This window comes from Bacillus rossius, assembly GCF_032445375.1.
Source record: "Bacillus rossius redtenbacheri isolate Brsri chromosome 4 unlocalized genomic scaffold, Brsri_v3 Brsri_v3_scf4_2, whole genome shotgun sequence".
NCBI classification, from domain to species: domain Eukaryota; kingdom Metazoa; phylum Arthropoda; class Insecta; order Phasmatodea; family Bacillidae; genus Bacillus; species Bacillus rossius.
Genome location: NW_026962011.1, coordinates 33,141,530 through 33,160,926, shown reverse-complemented (window position 1 = coordinate 33,160,926; position 19,397 = coordinate 33,141,530). Strand labels below are relative to the sequence as shown.

The window sequence follows — 19,397 nt, the reverse complement described above, 5'->3', positions numbered from 1 at the left end:
TTGCGTTCTACTGAGTTTATTAGAGGAACCAAACGGTCTTAGTTTCGAAAATGTGTACCTCTATTCCAAATCGTTGCTACAGCCAAAGTACCAGCGCCTGGAAACGATTCTACGATCGGTGGACGGTCTGGAGTACTTTCCGTTTTATGATAATGAGGATGTGGTGCCTCCTGGTGAAGCAAGAGCCAATTCCGTGTTTATTTTCGACGATGAAAAAAATTGTATCCACCACTGCCTAGAACTATTATACTTCTTGTAAAAATTGTACAAAAAAGTGTTTTATTCAATGCGAAAATTCCCATTTAAACGGGTTGAAATACGCTGACATAGTAGAAGTCTATGGTACAAGTACAAAAGAATAGCTGACGAAAAATTTGTTTAGGTGCAACTTACCAATTTTCTTTTTGTCTATGGTCACTTTCGTTTTGGAGTTCCTTTCTCGTTGATAATTTTGTTCATTGTTTTTGTTTTTTCCTGGGAACAGAACGATTCTAGGTGTTCTTCGCCTCAGCGTATTTAGGCCAGTTAGTCTAAATTATAGAGTATTTTCTCGGCAGTTTTTAATTATTAATATCATCGAAATGTTTTTGAATTTACTTTACCCAGTGAACAGGAGTTAATACCAAAATTGGTTAGAGGAACTCATTATTTGTCACGCCAAAAAGTAAGTACATTCTACGCTTCAGTGGCAATTTGTTTGTAAGGACGAATTTATAATAAACATAATAATTTTGTGAAAATATTGTATGATTGATTTCATTGCACGGTTTGTAAAATGAAGGATTAACTTTCTTTTGTTTGTTTACAGATATAAAATTGAACATCCGGGCATTCCTGCTTGGTAACCACAGTCAACAATCGGACTTCAATATCGGCGCTAGTTGTTGCTCAAATAGAATCTAGCGTCGGATTGCGCTCCTAGGTAATGTTTCTCGAGGCTTGCAGTCTGCAATCCCACAGGAATAACACACATAGCCCTTCATTAGACAGACATGCAGACATTTGCTATCTGGTATGGTTTATAAAATCTACCCGTACATTAATACAGATCGCCAAGCAACTCTACCCGTACATTATTTCGGGGAATATGTGAACTTTCCCGAGGCATCAAGTAGGACATGTTGGCATGGACTCGTGATAACTTATCCAACCTAGTTGGCTATAAAATATAATCTTTTTTCCTTCAAAATATAATCCCTGAGAGGTGTATACTTGAAATGTGAACTATATTACATTTATAAATATATATATCATACATAGTTAAAATTTAATTAAAACGCTTCCTTAAATCGGCATCCGAGGGCATTGGAAGGGTCGTCATAATTTGTAGTGGATATTGTATTCTTCTCGTTGTTTCTTAATGCTTTATGATGTCATTGAACCTAGTGGTCATCAGTCTCTTCCATATCAGAGTTAAATTGTTTACCTATGTCTGGTTTCTCCCGTCTTATAAATTTTCTCTTAAGTACAATGTGGGCCAAAAGCCACGAAGGGGCTATAACTGTGAATAATTTTTTTATCTATCAATAGTTTCCATTGATTTTTCCCAGACTTAAAGACCAAGGATGGGAGAATTTTTAAACTTATGTGTGGGATACAATCTCAGGTAGGTGTCCGCCATTATGAGCCTCACAGATACGAACCATATGTAGCACATGATTCATGACATGGGTCAACACCTGAGGTCCGAGTGTCCGTATTTCTTCACGAATATTGTCTTGAGCTGCGGCATTGTCTGTGGTCTGTTCAAGGCCAGTTTATGTCAGTGCTTCTAGAGATGATGCGATGGCCAAAAATGGTCCTCAGAAGCCCAATTGAGGCCCTTGCCGTGTGTGCAGTGACCCCGTATTGTTTGAAACTGAATCTCAGACTTACAACCAAACAAAAGAAAGAAGAAAATAATAACTTATCGCCGAACGAATGATCACGAATTGTATTCCACTCGTAAGTGCAAACAATCTCCCATCCTGTGAAAATCAATGGAAACTAATGATAAGGAATGATGATGAGGAAGAGCAGAGGCTAAAGGGGCCCTCACACTGGCAAAATTTTCGTTCAATATTTAGCGCAAAATTGTTGAGCTCATTTTTGTACAACAATATTGAATGGTCTGTAAACCCCCCCCCCCCCCCACACACACACACACACACTACACAAAAATATTGCGCAACATTTTGTCAGCCCCCTCACACGGCACTCTCGTGCTATAAAATATTGACGGGTCCGCAAAACTTTTCTAAACTTTCAGAAAACTTTTGAACACTCCACAAAATATTGAACACCCCTTTTTTTTTTGCGCAATATATTTCCTCACACTCTCAACATTTTTGTACAAACACGACACCTTCAAAATATTGAGTTAAATTTTTTGCCAGTGTGAGGGCCCCTTAGGAGTCGGTGGGCGGTGGGCGACTGCGCAGGCGCGGACATGGCCTCGCACGACGCCGAGGACGACCTGCCGTCCTGCCGCCAGCAGGCCCTGGAGGAGCTGCTGTGCGACACGCAGCGCCTCATCGAGGACCAGATGGGTCGCTGCGGCCTGCTGGTCGCCGTCATCTCGCAGGCGGTGCAGGACAAGGGCGCGCTGTACGAGTGGGTGGCGGGCTGCGTGGAGAGCCTCAGCGTGTTCGCGGAGCGGGTGTCGCGCGACGTGGCCGCCGGTCCGCCCGGGTACCGCCTGCTGGTGGCCGAGCTGGTGCGCCTGTACGACGACTCGTGCCGCGACGTGGAGCGCCTGTGCGCCTCGGCCGACCGCGCCGCCGTCGCGCGCAAGGTGTTCCTGCGCTCGTGCGCGCTGGGCGGCCTGGCCGTGGTGTGCTCGCTGTACCGCCAGATCCTGGGCGAGGACCCGGTGGTGCCGCGCGACCTGTCGGTGGCGTGCGGCGCGACGGCGCGCATGCAGATGGCCATCCGCGACCACGTCAACCAGCAGAAGGCCAAGGTGCGTGCCCGGTCGCGCCTGGTCGCCTGGGTCCTGTCCGTGTTACAGCCCTCGTGCGCAGATACACGTCAGGAACTGTGTTTCCGAGTACAAGCATTATTTCATACACCTATTACTGCAAGTATGTCTTTCATACAAACTTGATATGTGAGCTTCATGTATTTATTAACATTTATATATATATATATATACAGGGGCGCAACAACAGGGGGGGGGGCAAGGGTATTTTGCCCCCCCTCTGAAACCTTGAAGTGGGGGCAAACGGGGGCAAAGAAAGTGCTGTGTAATCAATTTTTAGATAATAAAACTGCTTAAATAGCACCATTTTCCATCTTGAAATACAACTTTTCTCGGGGGAGGATCCCCGGACCCCCCGCTTCAATAGGGGGGATCGATGATTCTTTATAAAAAGGTATATTGCCCCCCCCCCTTCGGAAATTTAGTTGTTGCGCCCCTGTGTGTGTATATATATATATATATATATATATATATATATATGTGTGTGTGTGTGTGTGTGTGTATTTATGACTCGTCTTAACGAAGTCAAATTTAATTTTAATTACTCAAGAAAAATCATTAATTAAGAAAGTCTATGTTTAAATATTGAAGTACCTACTAAAAGTCTACTATTGCCTGAGATTTTGGTGCGACAAACAATTTTCTCTTTAAAATTAAAAAAAAAAATTCCAATATAAGGAATTCTTACTCGTAAACAATGATATAATGGTTGCACTGGGCACTGGGCCTGGGCACTGGGCCTGGTCCTTCACACAATCCTGGCCACGGCACTGACTTGAGACGAATGCCAGTTTCAATTGTGGAACCTGTGCGTCAACTGGAATGCCTCAGATTCCAAACTCTTTGGTTGTGGGCCGCTCGTCGGCTCTCAGTCCTCCAGATAAATCATTAGTTAATAGCAGAAGCTATCCTTTCCAAGCAGAAGCTCGTTTGAATTTCGACCTACCGTGAAGTGAATCCGTGAATTTGTTCTGGTCCATCATCATTTAAATATTGCTCTAGGTTTTACCGAACCGACGGCGTGGACACGTGCTAAACGCGTCAAAGATCCGTTGACCGGCCAGTAAGTGACGCAACTGTGCTTACAAGTGTCCTAGTGGGCAACCTAGGGTGGTGTAAGTATGGTATATAAGTGTGGTGGGGACCATCTTGTGTTGTTCGCCACGGGCCGCGAGATACTTGAGCGGGCCTGGTATTGGGCTCAACTCTGACGGCCTGTTCGCCAATAGACTCGCCATGTGGCGGACGTAGGGGTGGATTTGGGGATGTATCCCCCTTCCTTCCGAAGTTATGAAAAAAATATTTCCAAATATCAGTGAAGTCAGTATGTTACCGTGTGAGAAACAGCGTCACCTACGGCTACTAACGTAGATCCAAGGGCGCAACAACAGGGGGGGGGGGAAGGGTATTTCCCCCCCCCCCTCTCTGAAACCTTGAAGTGGTGGCAAACGGGGGCAAAGAAAGTGCTGTGTAATCAATTTTTAGATAATAAAACTGCTTAAATAGCACCATTTTCCACCTTGAAATACAATTTTTCCCGGGGGAGGACCCCCGGACCCCCCGCTTCAATAGGGGGGATCGATGATTCTTTATAAAATGGTATATTGCCCCCCTTTTGGAAATTTTGTTGTTGCGCCCCTGTGTAGGTCCATATCTCATTGTGTTGGTGTCAATAGAAATGCTAGTTTTTTTTTAAATACATATGTTCAATTTTTTTTTCAAAATCCTTCTTTCCGCTCCCCCCCCCCCCCAAAAAAAAAAAAAACCTGTATCCGTCATTGTCAGTCCTGTAAGTAGATGATATTTCATTCATAGTGCGTTCCAGTATGTTCTCTGCCAACTTACTTCTTTACATCTAATTATTTGAACAGAAACTTGTGTCTGTTGGAGCAGCATTTACAAACGAAAGCAGGTGTTTATAAAGCAGTATTTTAGCAGTTCTGCTTGCAAGTCGAAAGCCACTGTTGGAGTCGTGCGTAGGAGACAACGGTCACTAGCCTGTGGTCCAGTGCCGGCAGGAGCGAGGTGGCGCAGTGGTAAGGCACTGCGCCCGCGCTCCGGATGACGCACGGGCCGCCCGTCCCCATCTCAGTCACCCAAAGTCATTTCCAGATTCATTTGTCATGTCCTGTTGATCACAGCCAGGGCCGTGGCCAGGATTTTGTGAAGGAGGAATTCCAGGACATTGTGAATTCATTCCAGTAAATTGTTTGATAATACTTTGTTCTTAAATCAATTTTTTTTTTTTTATGATTTCGTTAAAACAAGTCATATATACGGGTAGATCAATGTTATTAAATACGAGAGTCGCATTTCAAGTTTGTATGAAAACATGGTTACAGTATCATGAGAGGAAACGAGAATTATATATATATATATATATCGATGTGTGTATGTATGATCCCTATGGACTCCACAACGGCTGGACGGATTTTGATGAAATTTTCAGGTAATATTCAGATTATCCTAGCGGAATATGCTGTCAAGTTTGGTAGCAAATGGATAAGCAGATATTTTTGGCAATTTTGTGTCATATTTTTAATACAAATTAATATAAAATTAGATTTTTAAATTTTTGAATTTTTGAACATTCACAAATGAAAGCGATAATAGGGTCACTTTTAGTCTATAGAAACACAATTCATGTGCTTCTACATGAGTGAGGCTTGTCGGCCTATGGGAAACATATCGCTTGTTGTAGCCCACTAAGGATTACAATAATGCTTCTAAAATAATCTCTATTAAATTTTGTAACTAAGTGGCTGTTATATTCCTAATCTGCCTTCGCTTGTTTTTCTTATTCTATTAAATCCTGAAAGGGGGGTCCTCCATGCAGCGATCCCGGCACGTCAGTATCATTGACCTACAGCCCTCCCCACGTCAGTATCATTGACCTACAGCCAACCGCACGTCAGTAACATTGACCTACAGCCCACCCCACGTCAGTAACATTGACCTACAGCCCACCGCACGTCAGTATCATTGACCTACAGCCAACCGCACGTCAGTAACATTGACCTACAGCCCACCGCACGTCAGTATCATTGACCTACAGCCCTCCCCACGTCAGTATCATTGACCTACAGCCCACCCCACGTCAGTAACATTGACCTACAGCCCACCGCACGTCAGTATCATTGACCTACAGCCAACCGCACGTCAGTAACATTGACCTACAGCCCACCGCACGTCAGTATCATTGACCTACAGCCAACCGCACGTCAGTAACATTGACCTACAGCCCACCGCACGTCAGTATCATTGACCTACAGCCCTCCCCACGTCAGTATCATTGACCTACAGCCCACCCCACGTCAGTAACATTGACCGACAGCCCACCGCACGTCAGTAACATTGACCTACAGCCCACCGCACGTCAGTATCATTGACCTACAGCCCTCCCCACGTCAGTATCATTGACCTACAGCCCACCCCACGTCAGTAACATTGACCTTCAGCCCACCGCACGTCAGTAACCTTGACCTACAGCCCACCCCACGTCAGTAACATTGACCTACAGCCCACCCCACGTCATTAACATTGACCTACAGCCCACCGCACGTCAGTAACATTGACCTACAGCCCACCGGATGCAGAACGAAATTTCCTTGCGATATTCTCTAAAGGCCCTGTCACACTGTCCAACACCTTCCAATATGTTGTGTCAAATAAAGTTGGAGGGTTATTACGTCACCAAAAACATCACTAGCGCGGCCATGTTTGTTTAATAAGTTGGATGACTTGAGTTTCCATTCACATAGTTTGCATAAAGGACTGGTTCTATAATATGTTGGATTTTAAATGAAATCTGCCAATCAAATCGTGCCTAGCGAAAACGAAAATGACATCTATTTCCGGCACAAAGAATCTTTAAAATGGCGAAGAGCACACTGGCGATTAAAGAGATTATAAAAGTTTAAAAAAAAACTAAAATAATGTAATTTGTATTTCGTATACGAAAACATTATATATGTAAAAATGAAATTATGTTTCTATAACTTAATTTGAGGGGGGGGGGGGGGTTTGCAATGACTATAACTTTATGTAGTAATATCGCCAATAAACCCTGTTATGTTCTATATAAATTTCCTAAAGTCTGATCTCTGCCTTTACGAAATCATTTTTCAATATTAAATGTTAAAAAATATTACAATATAAAAACTGTCGAAACCAATGTAGCATCTTCAGGTTCCTATTCCCCCTTTCCCTCCAGGAAGTGGTGACATTTTGAGTGATCGAGTCACCATAGCTGCAAGGATGACAAAAATATTGTTCCATGAGTGGTGAACTTTACTGAAACTTCGTAACACTTCTGCAATCTTTCTAAAATGTGTCTACAAAATTTGTGATTTTAGGGATGGTGCACTATCCATTTAAGCTATTACGTTTATATCTTTGGTTAAGGAGGTTCTGTGTAAATTAAATTATTTATATGTTTTTTGACCCGACTGGAAGACTCTTAAGGCTCGTCCTAAAATGACACGGAAACAGATCCGGACCCGCAATATCACAATAACGTTTTACCATTTGTCTGACGCTTCTACAATCTACTGAACTGTAACAAACCGCAAACAATGATATTGAACTTCACAGTCACGAAATGATTTAATTAAAAAAATTGGTTGTCTGTAAAGTCGGTTTACGGACGATAGTTTAACGTGACAACGTCATAACAAAACATTGATGAAATGATCGCATACTTTTATGAATAAAATTGAATAATTTTTATTGAATTATCACTATTTTGTATGGATACAAAGAAGGAGTGAAATGAAATCTACAATTTAATTGATTAATTTACTTTTATTTGCACTCTTTAATTCAAATATGTTTATTACTTAAACGAAGAGATTATTTTAACTATAACTTTTATACATGTTTACTATTTAACTTCTTCCAATCTGTGTTATTCTGTTAAGGATAGGACGATGATTGGAAAAGTAGGAAACGAATGGGAATGTTTCAAGTTTAATGTGCCTCGAAAAAGTAAAATCGATGGTTGTTCCAGTCGAGTGGAAGAGAGATAGATGCGGCGCAAGTGTACAATGAGCGTAACGGGACACAGCGTAACGGGACAATGTGCGTAACGGGACACTTTTTTGAGCGTGCAGCCGGCGTTCATCGATTTATTAGACGTCACGTCAAAATTTAAAAAAAAACAGGTAATGATAAAACACTAGATATACTCGTACTTCGAACAATTTTTCACGTAGGCTCGTTAAATTGTAAACAAGCATTGCTGCCGCTACACCCAGGAATATTAGCGAGCGTGGCGCGCATCATCCCACCTCACTTGCAGGGCCGGCGCGTCCATACAGGCGAACCAGGCAACCGCCTAGGGCGCCAAGTAGCTGGGAGGCGGCGCAGCACGACACGTAACAGCTGATACAATATGTTTAACGATTATTGAAACTAGATGAAAATGGATTTTTTTTGTAACAGTTTGGAATGTTTATATTGATATAAGTAATTATTTAAAAGTCCACCAGGGTGACCTGTTTATGATTTGTAATAAGTCAAAAAAGTAAAAAAAAAAAAAAAAACACGAGCCTGCTTACATTTGATTGTTGACAGAATCTTAGGCTTACGTGATGTATTTTGAGGCAAGGAATATTTTTTTTTGGGGTGTCCGACCCGGGGGGGGGGGGGGGGATTGAGGTTTTTTTCGCCTAGGCCGCCAATTTACCTCGCACCGGCACACTGGCTCACCGGCAGGGACAGCCCCTGGTCGGGCGCGAGACGAAAGCGAACGAGAGCGGTCGGTCTGCAGGTGGCGGAGCTGGAGACGGCGCTGATGTGCCGCAACACGAAGATGACGCAGATCCGCGACGCGGTGCGCGTCCTCATGGCGGACATGTGCAACCTGAAGCGCGAGCTGGCGCAGCAGCCCGTGCTGCAGGTGGACACGTCGGACCGCCAGGCGCTGCTGGAGGAGGTGCAGCGCGAGAAGAAGCTGGTCTGCGAGCTGGAGGCCATGCTGTGCCGCCGCTGCCCTCTGGAGGTGCGCAAGCTGCGCGCCCCGGAGTGAGCGCGGCGCCGTCTCCCCTCCGGACCCGCAGATCTTTGTTCTATTGTTTGAATACACGATAAAGATTTGCAACGCGTGTTTATTTTAAAAAAAAAAAAAGAAAAAAAAAAAACCTTACCTCTCGCATCCGTTCAGACCCCTTTGTCACAATATTACGTTCTCAGCAGTGATGTACGTGACACATAATTGTTTCTTTGTAGATATAGGGCAGTGGCGTAGCCAGGGGGGGGGAGGGTTTAGATGTTCAACCCCCCCCCTTATCACCAAATCATTAATTAAGTTCTTATTAATCACTCAAACAAATTTCATATTAAAAAAAAATCATTACAATATTTAAATTTAAGTACAGAAAACTGCTATTTTACACCTTAAAATCAAAATTTTTTCCGGGGGTGGACCCCCGGACCCCCCCGCTTTAATACTGGGGGGGGCGGGGGGGAGGGTTTGCATGCTTCTTAATTACCCCCCCCCCCCCCATACACAAATCTTGGCTACGCCACTGATATAGGGTTACAGTATTTTTTATTTTTTTATTTTTTTATTTTTTGAAAAATGAAAAATGGGATACGCGTGTAAAGGAATCAACAATTCTCGTGCTATTTATAAATTAGGCAAATATTATAAAAAAACATGTTACGTATAGCAAAAGAGTGTATATTATTTGTACAGACAAGTGGTTCAGTCCATTTAAATTCCTTAAAATATCTTCATTTTTTTTTGGTAGATGATTCCTTGTTACAATGAAACACGTCAGTAAATTCTTAACGTTTGCAAAATATCAAGACATACCATTTGCCGGTCACACTATTTGGCGTGGTGTACAGCTTTGAAATTTAAAGAAAAAGATTGTGTAATGGTATTAGAAAACTATTATTTCTAAATATAGGTAAATTGGGTTGTATATGAACACTAACAGCGAGATTTAGATGATATCCTTTTCAGTCAGTCTCATAGTAGACTATCATCGAAGTGACAGCTACTAACACACTGCACAAATGAGAGTAATTAGCATTGGCGGATGCAGTGGCGTAGCCAGGATTTGTGTATGGGGGGTGTTAAGAAGCATGCGGCCCCCCCCCCCCCACCCGTATTAAAGCGGGGGGTCCGGGGGTCCTCCCCCGGAAAAATTTGGATTTTAAGATGTAAAATAGTGCTATTTTAGCAGTTTTTGGTACTTAATTTTAAATATTGTAATGGTAAAAATTGTATTAGTTTCAATATGAAATTTGTTTAAGTGATGAATAAGAAATTAATTAAAGATTTGGTGCTAAGGGGGGGGGGGGGGTTTGAACCCCTAAACCCCCCCCCCCCTGGCTACGCCCCTGGGCGGATGTGATGTCATTCAAAATTGCAGACAGTTCTAAAAAACAAAACCGCTTATTCAAGATGGAGGATTATAAGATGACGGAAGGTCATAATTCAAAATGACAGGCGGGTAGTGGTCAAAGACAAGGTCACTGTGTTGGTACTTCTGGGGAAAATTACCCTAATTTGAGGAAAATTGCCCCACTCTAAGGAAATCTGCCCCACTCTGATGGAAATTGCCCCAGTCTGAGGAAAATGTGTTCTCTGGGTTTTTTGAGATTTTTTTGCCGAAATTCTTTCTTAAAAAATGGGAAATTTCGAGTCATTTTGGGTTGTTTCTGGCTAATTTTAAGTAATATTTTTTTGCAAATTTGGAAGATCATAGTCAAATGTCAAGGTAAAAGTCATCTAAGTTGGCAGAAACCATCCACAACTTAAGTACAAATTATTATTCAACATATAAACATGTTTATTTAAATTACAATTTTTGCTAGTGACTTTTAACTAATATAATTCATTAATTTTTAAAGCAGAAATTAACCTGAGCATGTAATACTTCGACAAATTTTGCCACAACATGATTGATAATTATAAACAGTTCTCTAGTCCCGCCAAAATGACTTCCCACTCTACTCTCATTGGTTGTTACGGCATGCGTCCGTAACAGAAATAAAATATATTCTGACGCCACTCCCGCTGCCCGATTATGTTTAGAATAAATATTGAATTGAAAATGATCTCAGGGAGGGTTCGACCTCGTAGCTGTAGGCAGGCTTGAAATAAAAGGAAAATGACTGAGAAAACACTGATCTTTATTACTGCTTGATACACTTGCTTGTCCAATGCCTGGCCGAGTCTGTTGTCAGACCGTCGCTTCACGATCGGTTTAACACATTGACGTTGCGCGCGAGCATGTTAGGCTGCAAACACGTGTATAAAGTTATATCCTGAGGCCGGCACTGACAAAACTAAGGCTGTGGAGAATTACTGCAGAACTGATAGGTTGCAACTATCTTTATCTTTATATATATATTTCTTGTGTGCGTGTGTATGTCACTGAACTCCTCCTAGACGGCTGGACCGATTTTGATGAAATTTTGTGTGTGAGTTCACGGGGATTCGAGGATGGTTTAGATTCACAATTGGATATTTTATCTCGATTCTGAGTTAAGAAAAACTAAAAAAAACACGCTTTGAAAGCAAAAATTGCAACGCATTATTAGAAGCCATTAAGTTTTGCTATTGTAAGGAACTAAGTAGAGAGTAAGAAAAAAATAAAGATCCTGACAGTTTATAGTGTCACCGAATTTGTTTCAATTTTCAATACCCTTTTTGTATATTACAATTTAAATTGCAGAAAAAAATCATGTTTCATAGCCACACAAATAGTTAGGATGGTTTGGATTCACAATTGGATATTTTATCTCGATTCTGAGTTTAAAAAAACTAAAAAAAAAAAACGCTTTAAAAGCAAAAATTGCAACGCATTATTAGAAGCCATTAAGTTTTGCTATTGTAAGGAACTAAGTAGAGAGTAAGAAAAAAATAAAGATCCTGACAGTTTATAGTGTCGCCATATTTGTTTAAATTTTCAATACCCTTTTTGTATATTACATTTTAAATTGCAGAAAAAAATCATGTTTCATAGCCACACAAATAGTGAGTGTGTGTCATTTCTCTATGTCCACGAGGTCTCGCCGCGTCAATTTTCTCCTTGGAGCGAACCCGTCCGCTTAATTAAATAAACAGCTTTTATCGTTGAATGATTTCATGATTTATTTAATGAAAATATGCTCTCATAAAAAAATTAGTTAAGAAAACTACTACAACTGTATCAACTGTTATGTTATAATGTTTAAATTTCTAAATGGTGCAAGATAATACAAAATTCCATGCGGAAAAAGTCGTGGGCAGCAGATACGTATAGTTATAGGTGTGGGGCTATGCATGCTGATTTTTCATATACTGCATGGATGCGAACATGTAAGAATAATCTATCTATCTTACTATAATAAAACAGTACTTTTACTGTATGTCTGTTTGTACGCGATTTTGATGAAATTTTGTGTGTGAGTTCACGGGGATTCGAGGATGGTTTAGATTCACAATTGGATATTTTATCTCGATTCTGAGTTAAGAAAAACTAAAAAAACACGCTTTAAAAGCAAAAAAAAACTAAGCATTGTTGATAATTAGCCTCCATGGCAACGGGCTTTTGCATTGTTGTTGCCTTCTGCATAACCATGGGAAAGGTTTTTGGTAACGGCAGTGGCGTGCCCAAGAGGAGGGCATAATGAGAAGATACAAAATGTCCAGCGTAGAAATACTTACAGCCATATCCATATCTCACAAAAAGTACATTTGGGCAGGACAATGTCTGTCGGGTCCGCTAGAAAGATATATAGAGAGATAGAGATATAAATAGAAAGATAGAGTTATAGAGATATACATAGAGAGATAGAGAATTAGAGAGATAAAGAGAGATGCTTAGTATACGTTTAAAAAATTACAAAAAAAATTGATTGAGGCATTGCAACGCATGCCGGGCATTATCTAGTATTTATATAGTAATTGAAGTTAAACATAAAATGGCAAAAATATACGATCAAAAGTTCTTAAACATGAGTGCAATCTAACCTACTACAATACGAATGTTTCAGCTTTGCATAAGCGCGGCTAGATGAAAATTATACTAGAGTCACAGTAGCTCCTTAAAGGTTGATTAAATTCGTATTACGAGGGTAAATTGCAAATATGTATATTACAGTCAAAGTTAACTAAATCGAAAACACGTTTATTAAAGTGTTAGTACACCATGACACTAAAGGCTTGCCAGAAGCCCTAATCAAACGACGATGAACTGGCGTCGAACCCTGGATAAATGCGTAAGACTCAAGTCCGCTGCCCGAGTACTTTGAACATTAAATTTACGTAAAATGCCGAAATATCCCTGTTGGGATTTAAATGATTAAGCGAAAAGCCGCACGTAAGAACGTACGGCTAAGTGGGGTCGGGCGCAGAGCTAATTGTAAAAGATTAGGTAAACTTACGACTATGGCGATGAACTGGTAAAGTGGCGCGAAAACTGTAGGCTCTGCGTTCACAGAGCGACCAACCCGTGTGAGCTCCCGGCGGCAACTCGCGCTAGAGACCCTCGCGACCTCACGCCAAGACGCGTGTAGCGCGGGAAAACAGCCACGACCAGTTTTGGACTTAGTTGTTAAATTTTGTGATATTACATTATTATTTTACAATTGCACATAATTCTCATATTACTTCAGTATCTTTTAATTGTTATAATTTCGATTCTAAAAAGAGGAATTACTTATTTAATTACACACTAGCGCATTGCCACACCCGGCCGGGCGCTTTGGTCGACTTGCTGTTCGTCGCGGCGCACTTCAACTCACACGGCGGACATCACCCACGGGCGTGTTCGTTGCACTTACGAGTAAGTGTTGTTGGGACGTAACAGTCTGTGCGACTCAGAGGGAGCACCGGTGGCGGCCGTAAATTTATTTCCCACCCATGCACACGATCATCCTATGCTCTATTGTGAATCAGTAGGTTCGAAAACATTGTATATATATATTCCAATTGTGCACCGAGCTTTACATAAGAACACATGTATTTGTATTTTCACGTTAATTATTGTTGCGATCTTGGAATTTTAATTTGAGAAATCAATAGTGCCATCTTATTAAACAAAATTAGTTAGATTTTTAAAAAGTGGAAAAATGTTTTACCATTTTTCCCTAAAATAAATACTTTTCGTACATTTATCACGCTTGGTATTACATATTTATAATAATTCTATGTTAAATTTCGTGTCCATGTTTCGTATTATTTGTTTATTTGCAACTTGAGAACACATGAATTTGCTCGTTACCAAGGTTAGATGTTTATAAATCACTGGCGAGCACTAAGACTAGCTCACTATTTTTTTCCCCGCCAAGCCGATTAAATTCAATCTTAAACTACCTAAGTGTTTTATGCAGTACAGTTTGTAGGATACGTTTTAATACGAAATATGGCATTCAAATTTTTCTACTGAATAAATTTTGGCAAGTTAAACTTGGATATGTTTGAAAACGGTCAAATGTATTTTACTTTATTTGGATACTCCCAGAGTAATTAAACATTTTTTTTTTTTGCAATTGTAAAAGGTGCTTAGGTTCCGTCAGCAGGTGGGTTTTTCGCGGTATATTTAATATGCCTGTTTTTAGTAGGAGTAATTTCGTGAAAATGGAATGGAAGTCGATGAACGAAAATGTGACACAAAGATGGTGGACCCATGTGTAACAACATAAACCCGTATATTTAATCTTTCGTAAATATTAGAGTACATAACAAACATATTGGTGTGCCAAATGAAAACTGAAGATAGTGAAAATACTGAGGAATATATTTGGTGAACTAAAATAGCCATAATAAAAAGTATTCTCAAGTTTTTAAATACCTCTTAGAAAGCTGGCATTACAATGATTACATAAATATGCTCATATAAATACTCAGTATAAATATGCTCATCACTGACTCACTTTGTAACCCTCAACGACGTCGTTGGTAACCCTTTATTCCACACACTTACAGTGTAACATTTTCATTGCTCTTTGCTAACCTGTTCCTCCTAGCATTGCTCCACCTTTTTTCAGTGATAAAGAAGCTATTCGTGGCTTAGTTTGCCATGTTTTGTCTGTGTATATATGTTTAATATAATTCAAGTTGTTAGCCTCCACCAGCACCATAAAAATTATCCGAGGACGCATGGGGAGTGAAAAGCAAAAGGTTTTAAGGTCCATTAAGTATATTTAACTACCAGAAAGGATGAATAAGTAATACAATGGAAATGACTCCCCATGTGACGAAGTGTCCGGCCTAGACCGCGGCCTGATGATGACAAGCTGCCCCGCCTAATCGACTGTCGCCTGCGCGATAGTCGACCACAGGGGGGTACCTCATTATCTGGACATTGTAATTAACTTTCAGCTCTCTTGAAAACAATCTTAATTGAGTAACGACTATAGTTAAATGTTATTTGTAATTTTGGACTTTAGCGCGATCAGGCGGCGCGCATAGCCCGGGATTACTTTTGCACGCAACACGTTTTCGCGGGAGCGAGGCTGGGGAGTCGTGCAGATGCCACAGCCATCGCCAGTTGATCACTGTCCTCCAAGGAGACTAGTCGCTGGTCGCCCGCGCAGCCTCTCGACCTCCGCCCTTGCCGTTTCTACCGGAATTGGGTGAGTTTTTAAACCCGTCAGCTCCGAGCCTCACGGACAGCCCGGCTAGTCGACCTGAGTTCACCGATAGCCTTACCTAATTTGTGCTCCTCACCAGAACTCCCTGTGTTACGTGGATCCCTGAACTGTGTGTAACTTCCATGTAGTATTACTTAAATTCCGGAACTGTTTAAGGTTAGTGTAGTGTGAAGTGTGCACAGAACATTAGGGTAGCACGGCACAAGTCCATCAGAAATGTGGCCTGTAGAGCCCCGCTCCCAGTAAGCGGGCCATGCACGACGCAGCGCATGTATAGCGTACTTTGTAATAAAACACTCTAAACTGAGCCTCCGCGTATCTGTTACAATGCCCATAGCATAGCGTCCCTGGTGGCTAAAACAGCCAGGGTAACTCTGGCGGAACGACCCCTACTACCTGCCGGCCACGTGGCGACGTCACGCCCTGAGCCAAGAGTCTCGGCTACGCACTAGCACGTAGTTAATATTGCTAGTTGGCGCCCAAAAGCAACACCACACCCTTAATATCACCTCGGCAGAAGGCAGAAGGCTTCACCTTGAATAAAAAACAATTTTGTTGACTTTATATTTCTCTCTTTTTATTTCAATTCTATTAAGAGATTATATATTGACTTTGTACCTCCTGTGGCAGTAAAGCCTGGTCACGACACCACCAGTACCAGTTTCCTATAGAAAGTTGGGCATTTGCATAATATTAAAATACTGCAGTGTCCTGCATTTGGCCTCGGCCCCCTTGTGCGAGTGCTGCATGCTCATCCCTGAAACAAACATGGCTGCCCCAGACCCGGCAGGGTAATTTTACCTAATATCTATGCACAAGCTAGTTATCCTGTACGATGGTGATGCATCCGGTGCCAAGAGATGGCGCCTGCTGCAGAATGTAAGTAATTGTGATTCATTGTGGTATTACTCAGGGAAGGAGCAGGCTTCCGCTCGTGTTGGGAGCATCCCGAGATTAAGAAATCAGCATATTACCAGGACAGTCAGTGACATATTATAGAACATGCTGCAAAGGCTAAATCTGTAAATATTGACTGTAATGATAATGTAACCGACTTGTATATACCTAAGCTTGGCAGGTACTAAAGGTGTGCGAGGTGTGCGAGGTGTGCGAGGTGGCCGTCTCTCGGGTTGTTGGCTGGGAGTTCCCTGCGCCCTATTGGGTAACCGAAGGCTGGCAGTGCGCGGGGGATCTCAGCACCAACTGCTACCGACCGCGTCCCGCGAGTGGCGGATACGGGAGCCCAGCTCGAGAGTTGCAATCTCGCTGGGGTGGCTGTGAATAACCAATAGCAGTCCACGGACCAATGGCCGGCCTGTGGAGCCGTTGTCACAGCTGTCGGGGAGAAAAGTAGCCTCGTCGGCGAAGGCACCGCAGGGGAGCTCGATGTGCCTTAGTAGCGAAGTGTAGACGAACTGCGGGCTGGAACTTGCGGAGCTGTGGACTGCCGCGCGCGCAACGGAATTGAACAGCATCGGAATTCTGAAGGAAGAGATGGCGGCGCCTTCAAGTTGGGGCCCTGTTGGAGCCAGTGGTAGCCTGGGCGGCGTGACCTTCAACCGACCCGGGAATTTGGGGGGCAAGAGGGTCCGACTCGCAAGATACTTCATTCACCTGAACGACTTACCCCCACCCTGGCTTGAAAGGTCGTTGGCTGTTGACTGGAAGAAGGAAGATGAAGATGGCGCAATGTCAGGCTGCCTTTCACTCCAAGAGCCAGCAGTTCGAGCCGGTTTACTGGCTCGTCTGCCCACTTCTGTTTTAACTGTGGCTGCCTGGGCAGCTGTGGCTGGGCTGACGCGTGAAGTCGCCCGCCCCTGGGGGCGCATGCGCCCCTGGTTAATAATAACCCAGGAGTACCCAACATTTAAATGCGAGCCGCAAGGCCCAATCACCCAACTCCAGCATGGTTGATTTTTCAGCCCCTCCAACTCTTCTTACCTGGACCCTTCTTCCCTCTTATCCAGTAGTTACCTGCTTGCTTAATGCATGTTAATTGATCCCCGCATGACCCGGCCCAGGGTTTTCCCTGTGTCTATGCAGGTTTTACCTGGGTCAGATTAGCTAGCTTTTAAGCTAGGCGACCAATGGGGCGTCAGTCATGGCGCCAATCGCAGCCATGGCTGGCCAGTAAACCCCAATAGCACACGATGCACGCGCCCTTGTCCCGCATGGTTAAAAACCCGCATGGTAGAGTGTATAGGCTTCGGCCTGAGACACACTTAGGTCCTCCCCTAACCTGGACCCTCCCCTACACACTTAGAATTAACTTAGGCTAGGAAAAAAAAATTGCTATTGGTGAGTTGTTACAGCAATTTTCGGTATCTGTTCCATCCTGATACTGATACAGTAATGTACTAGTTACAAGTATCTGATACTTCTGTATCAGCTTTAGCAGTAGCGGTCCCAGGACCATGCGACCGGAAGGAAAATCTGATACATTATTTATCACGCCCGGTAATTCTCTACTTCTGTTACTCTCATGCCCGCCTGATACAGCCAGTATCAATCAGTTCAACATTCCCTGCAGTTCGTCCTGGCCGTGTATTACCATGTACATTGTTGCGGGCTGTCATGCATTGTAGTTAGTATCTTTATAGTGAAGTAAGGAATGGATAAGAGCAAGAAAAAGACTTCATTTGTGTGGAATTTTTTCACGGAAAATAATGAGTTTGCTAAGTGTAATTTGTGTAAACAAAAACTGAGTTATAATGCAATACTATTTGTTAAATAGTGACTGAACTTGCAAAGTGTTTGTTTTTTTATCGATATTGGCACTGCTATCTGCCTGATGTACCTAACTCAAATGTCTATTGATATAGTATGCTCACTAATGTACCTATCTGTTTTTTTATTTTTAATTTTTGATAAAATCGTAATCTTTTAATGTATGAAAACACTAGTTACTAATTGTTTTCGAAAAAAGAAAGTCCATATGTTGATTACATCTGTTATTAGTGTCAACTGAGAATTTATTTGCATTTTCATAGCTGTTGGGTGCACAAATATAAATATTATATCTTGTATTAATGTACTTTTTAATATTAAAATTTCATTAGTTTTATTATTGAACGAGACGGTGCACGCATTGCGCACTGAGCATACTTTGATGTGGGACAATAAACAAAACAACTCGTAACAATTTCGCTCTGCGCCTCTCTTTCAACGCCTTCCCCTGCGCTTCATCCCCTACATTCTTTCCCTTTATCCCTTATTCGTCGTGTCGCTCCCTCCCCTTTCACAAGCTCCGCCCAAGTGACTGTCATCTGCGATCGGGTTCTGCGCACGCGCACATTGCCCATGGTGTTGTTCCAGGCGAATTCAAAAACTGATACTAAAGTACGTGATACTTTTCAAGTGTACTCGTTTGCAGTACCTGATACAGGCATGTATCAGTTACAAAATATTAGGTTGATACTTTTCGACCCACCTCTAACTGAATCAGTCATTAGAGGTGGGTTGTTACAGCAATTATCGGTATCAGTTCCAACCAGTTACCTGATCTCTCTTGTCCTACCTCCACCGCCTGAAGTCTGCCCCCACCACAATTCCCCCCATCACCACTCACAACAGAGTCGCGGAGACGGCCGCGGAGAGATCCGAGGTCGTGGCCGCGTTCCTCTACTCCACCTTTGCCCCTGCTGCCAACACTGCCCTATCCTCAGACTCCTCAGATGAGGAGGCCGCCCGCCCTTCCCTACACACCACACTACCCCTTCTACCACCACCCCCCCCCCCATTCTCACTCGTCACACCCAAAGAAATCCGGACCATCATCTCCCGCCTCCGCATCTCGGCCGCTCCTGGCTCCAACTCCATCCCTGTACCCCTACTCCTACACCTC

At 42.6% G+C, this 19,397-nt stretch overlaps 1 protein-coding gene across 1 annotated transcript; it reads left to right on the top strand.

Annotated features, from left to right (window-relative positions):
* Positions 1 to 394: 394 nt before the first annotated feature.
* LOC134542018 (uncharacterized) lies at positions 395 to 9,099 on the top strand. Its single transcript, XM_063385814.1, has 4 exons — positions 395 to 664; positions 809 to 922; positions 2,421 to 2,941; positions 8,730 to 9,099. The coding sequence occupies exons 3-4, from the start codon at positions 2,429 to 2,431 to the stop codon at positions 8,985 to 8,987; spliced, it is 771 nt and encodes a 256-aa protein (XP_063241884.1). The 5' UTR covers positions 395 to 664; positions 809 to 922; positions 2,421 to 2,428; the 3' UTR covers positions 8,988 to 9,099.
* The last annotated feature ends 10,298 nt before the right edge of the window (positions 9,100 to 19,397 follow it).

Coding starts and splice junctions, on each gene's coding strand:
- LOC134542018 (XM_063385814.1), top strand. CDS start 2,429: ATGGCCTCGCACGACGCCGAGGACGACCTGCCGTCCTGCCGCCAGCAG. Junction 2,942..8,729: donor TCAACCAGCAGAAGGCCAAG/GTGCGTGCCCGG, acceptor GTCGGTCTGCAG/GTGGCGGAGCTGGAGACGGC.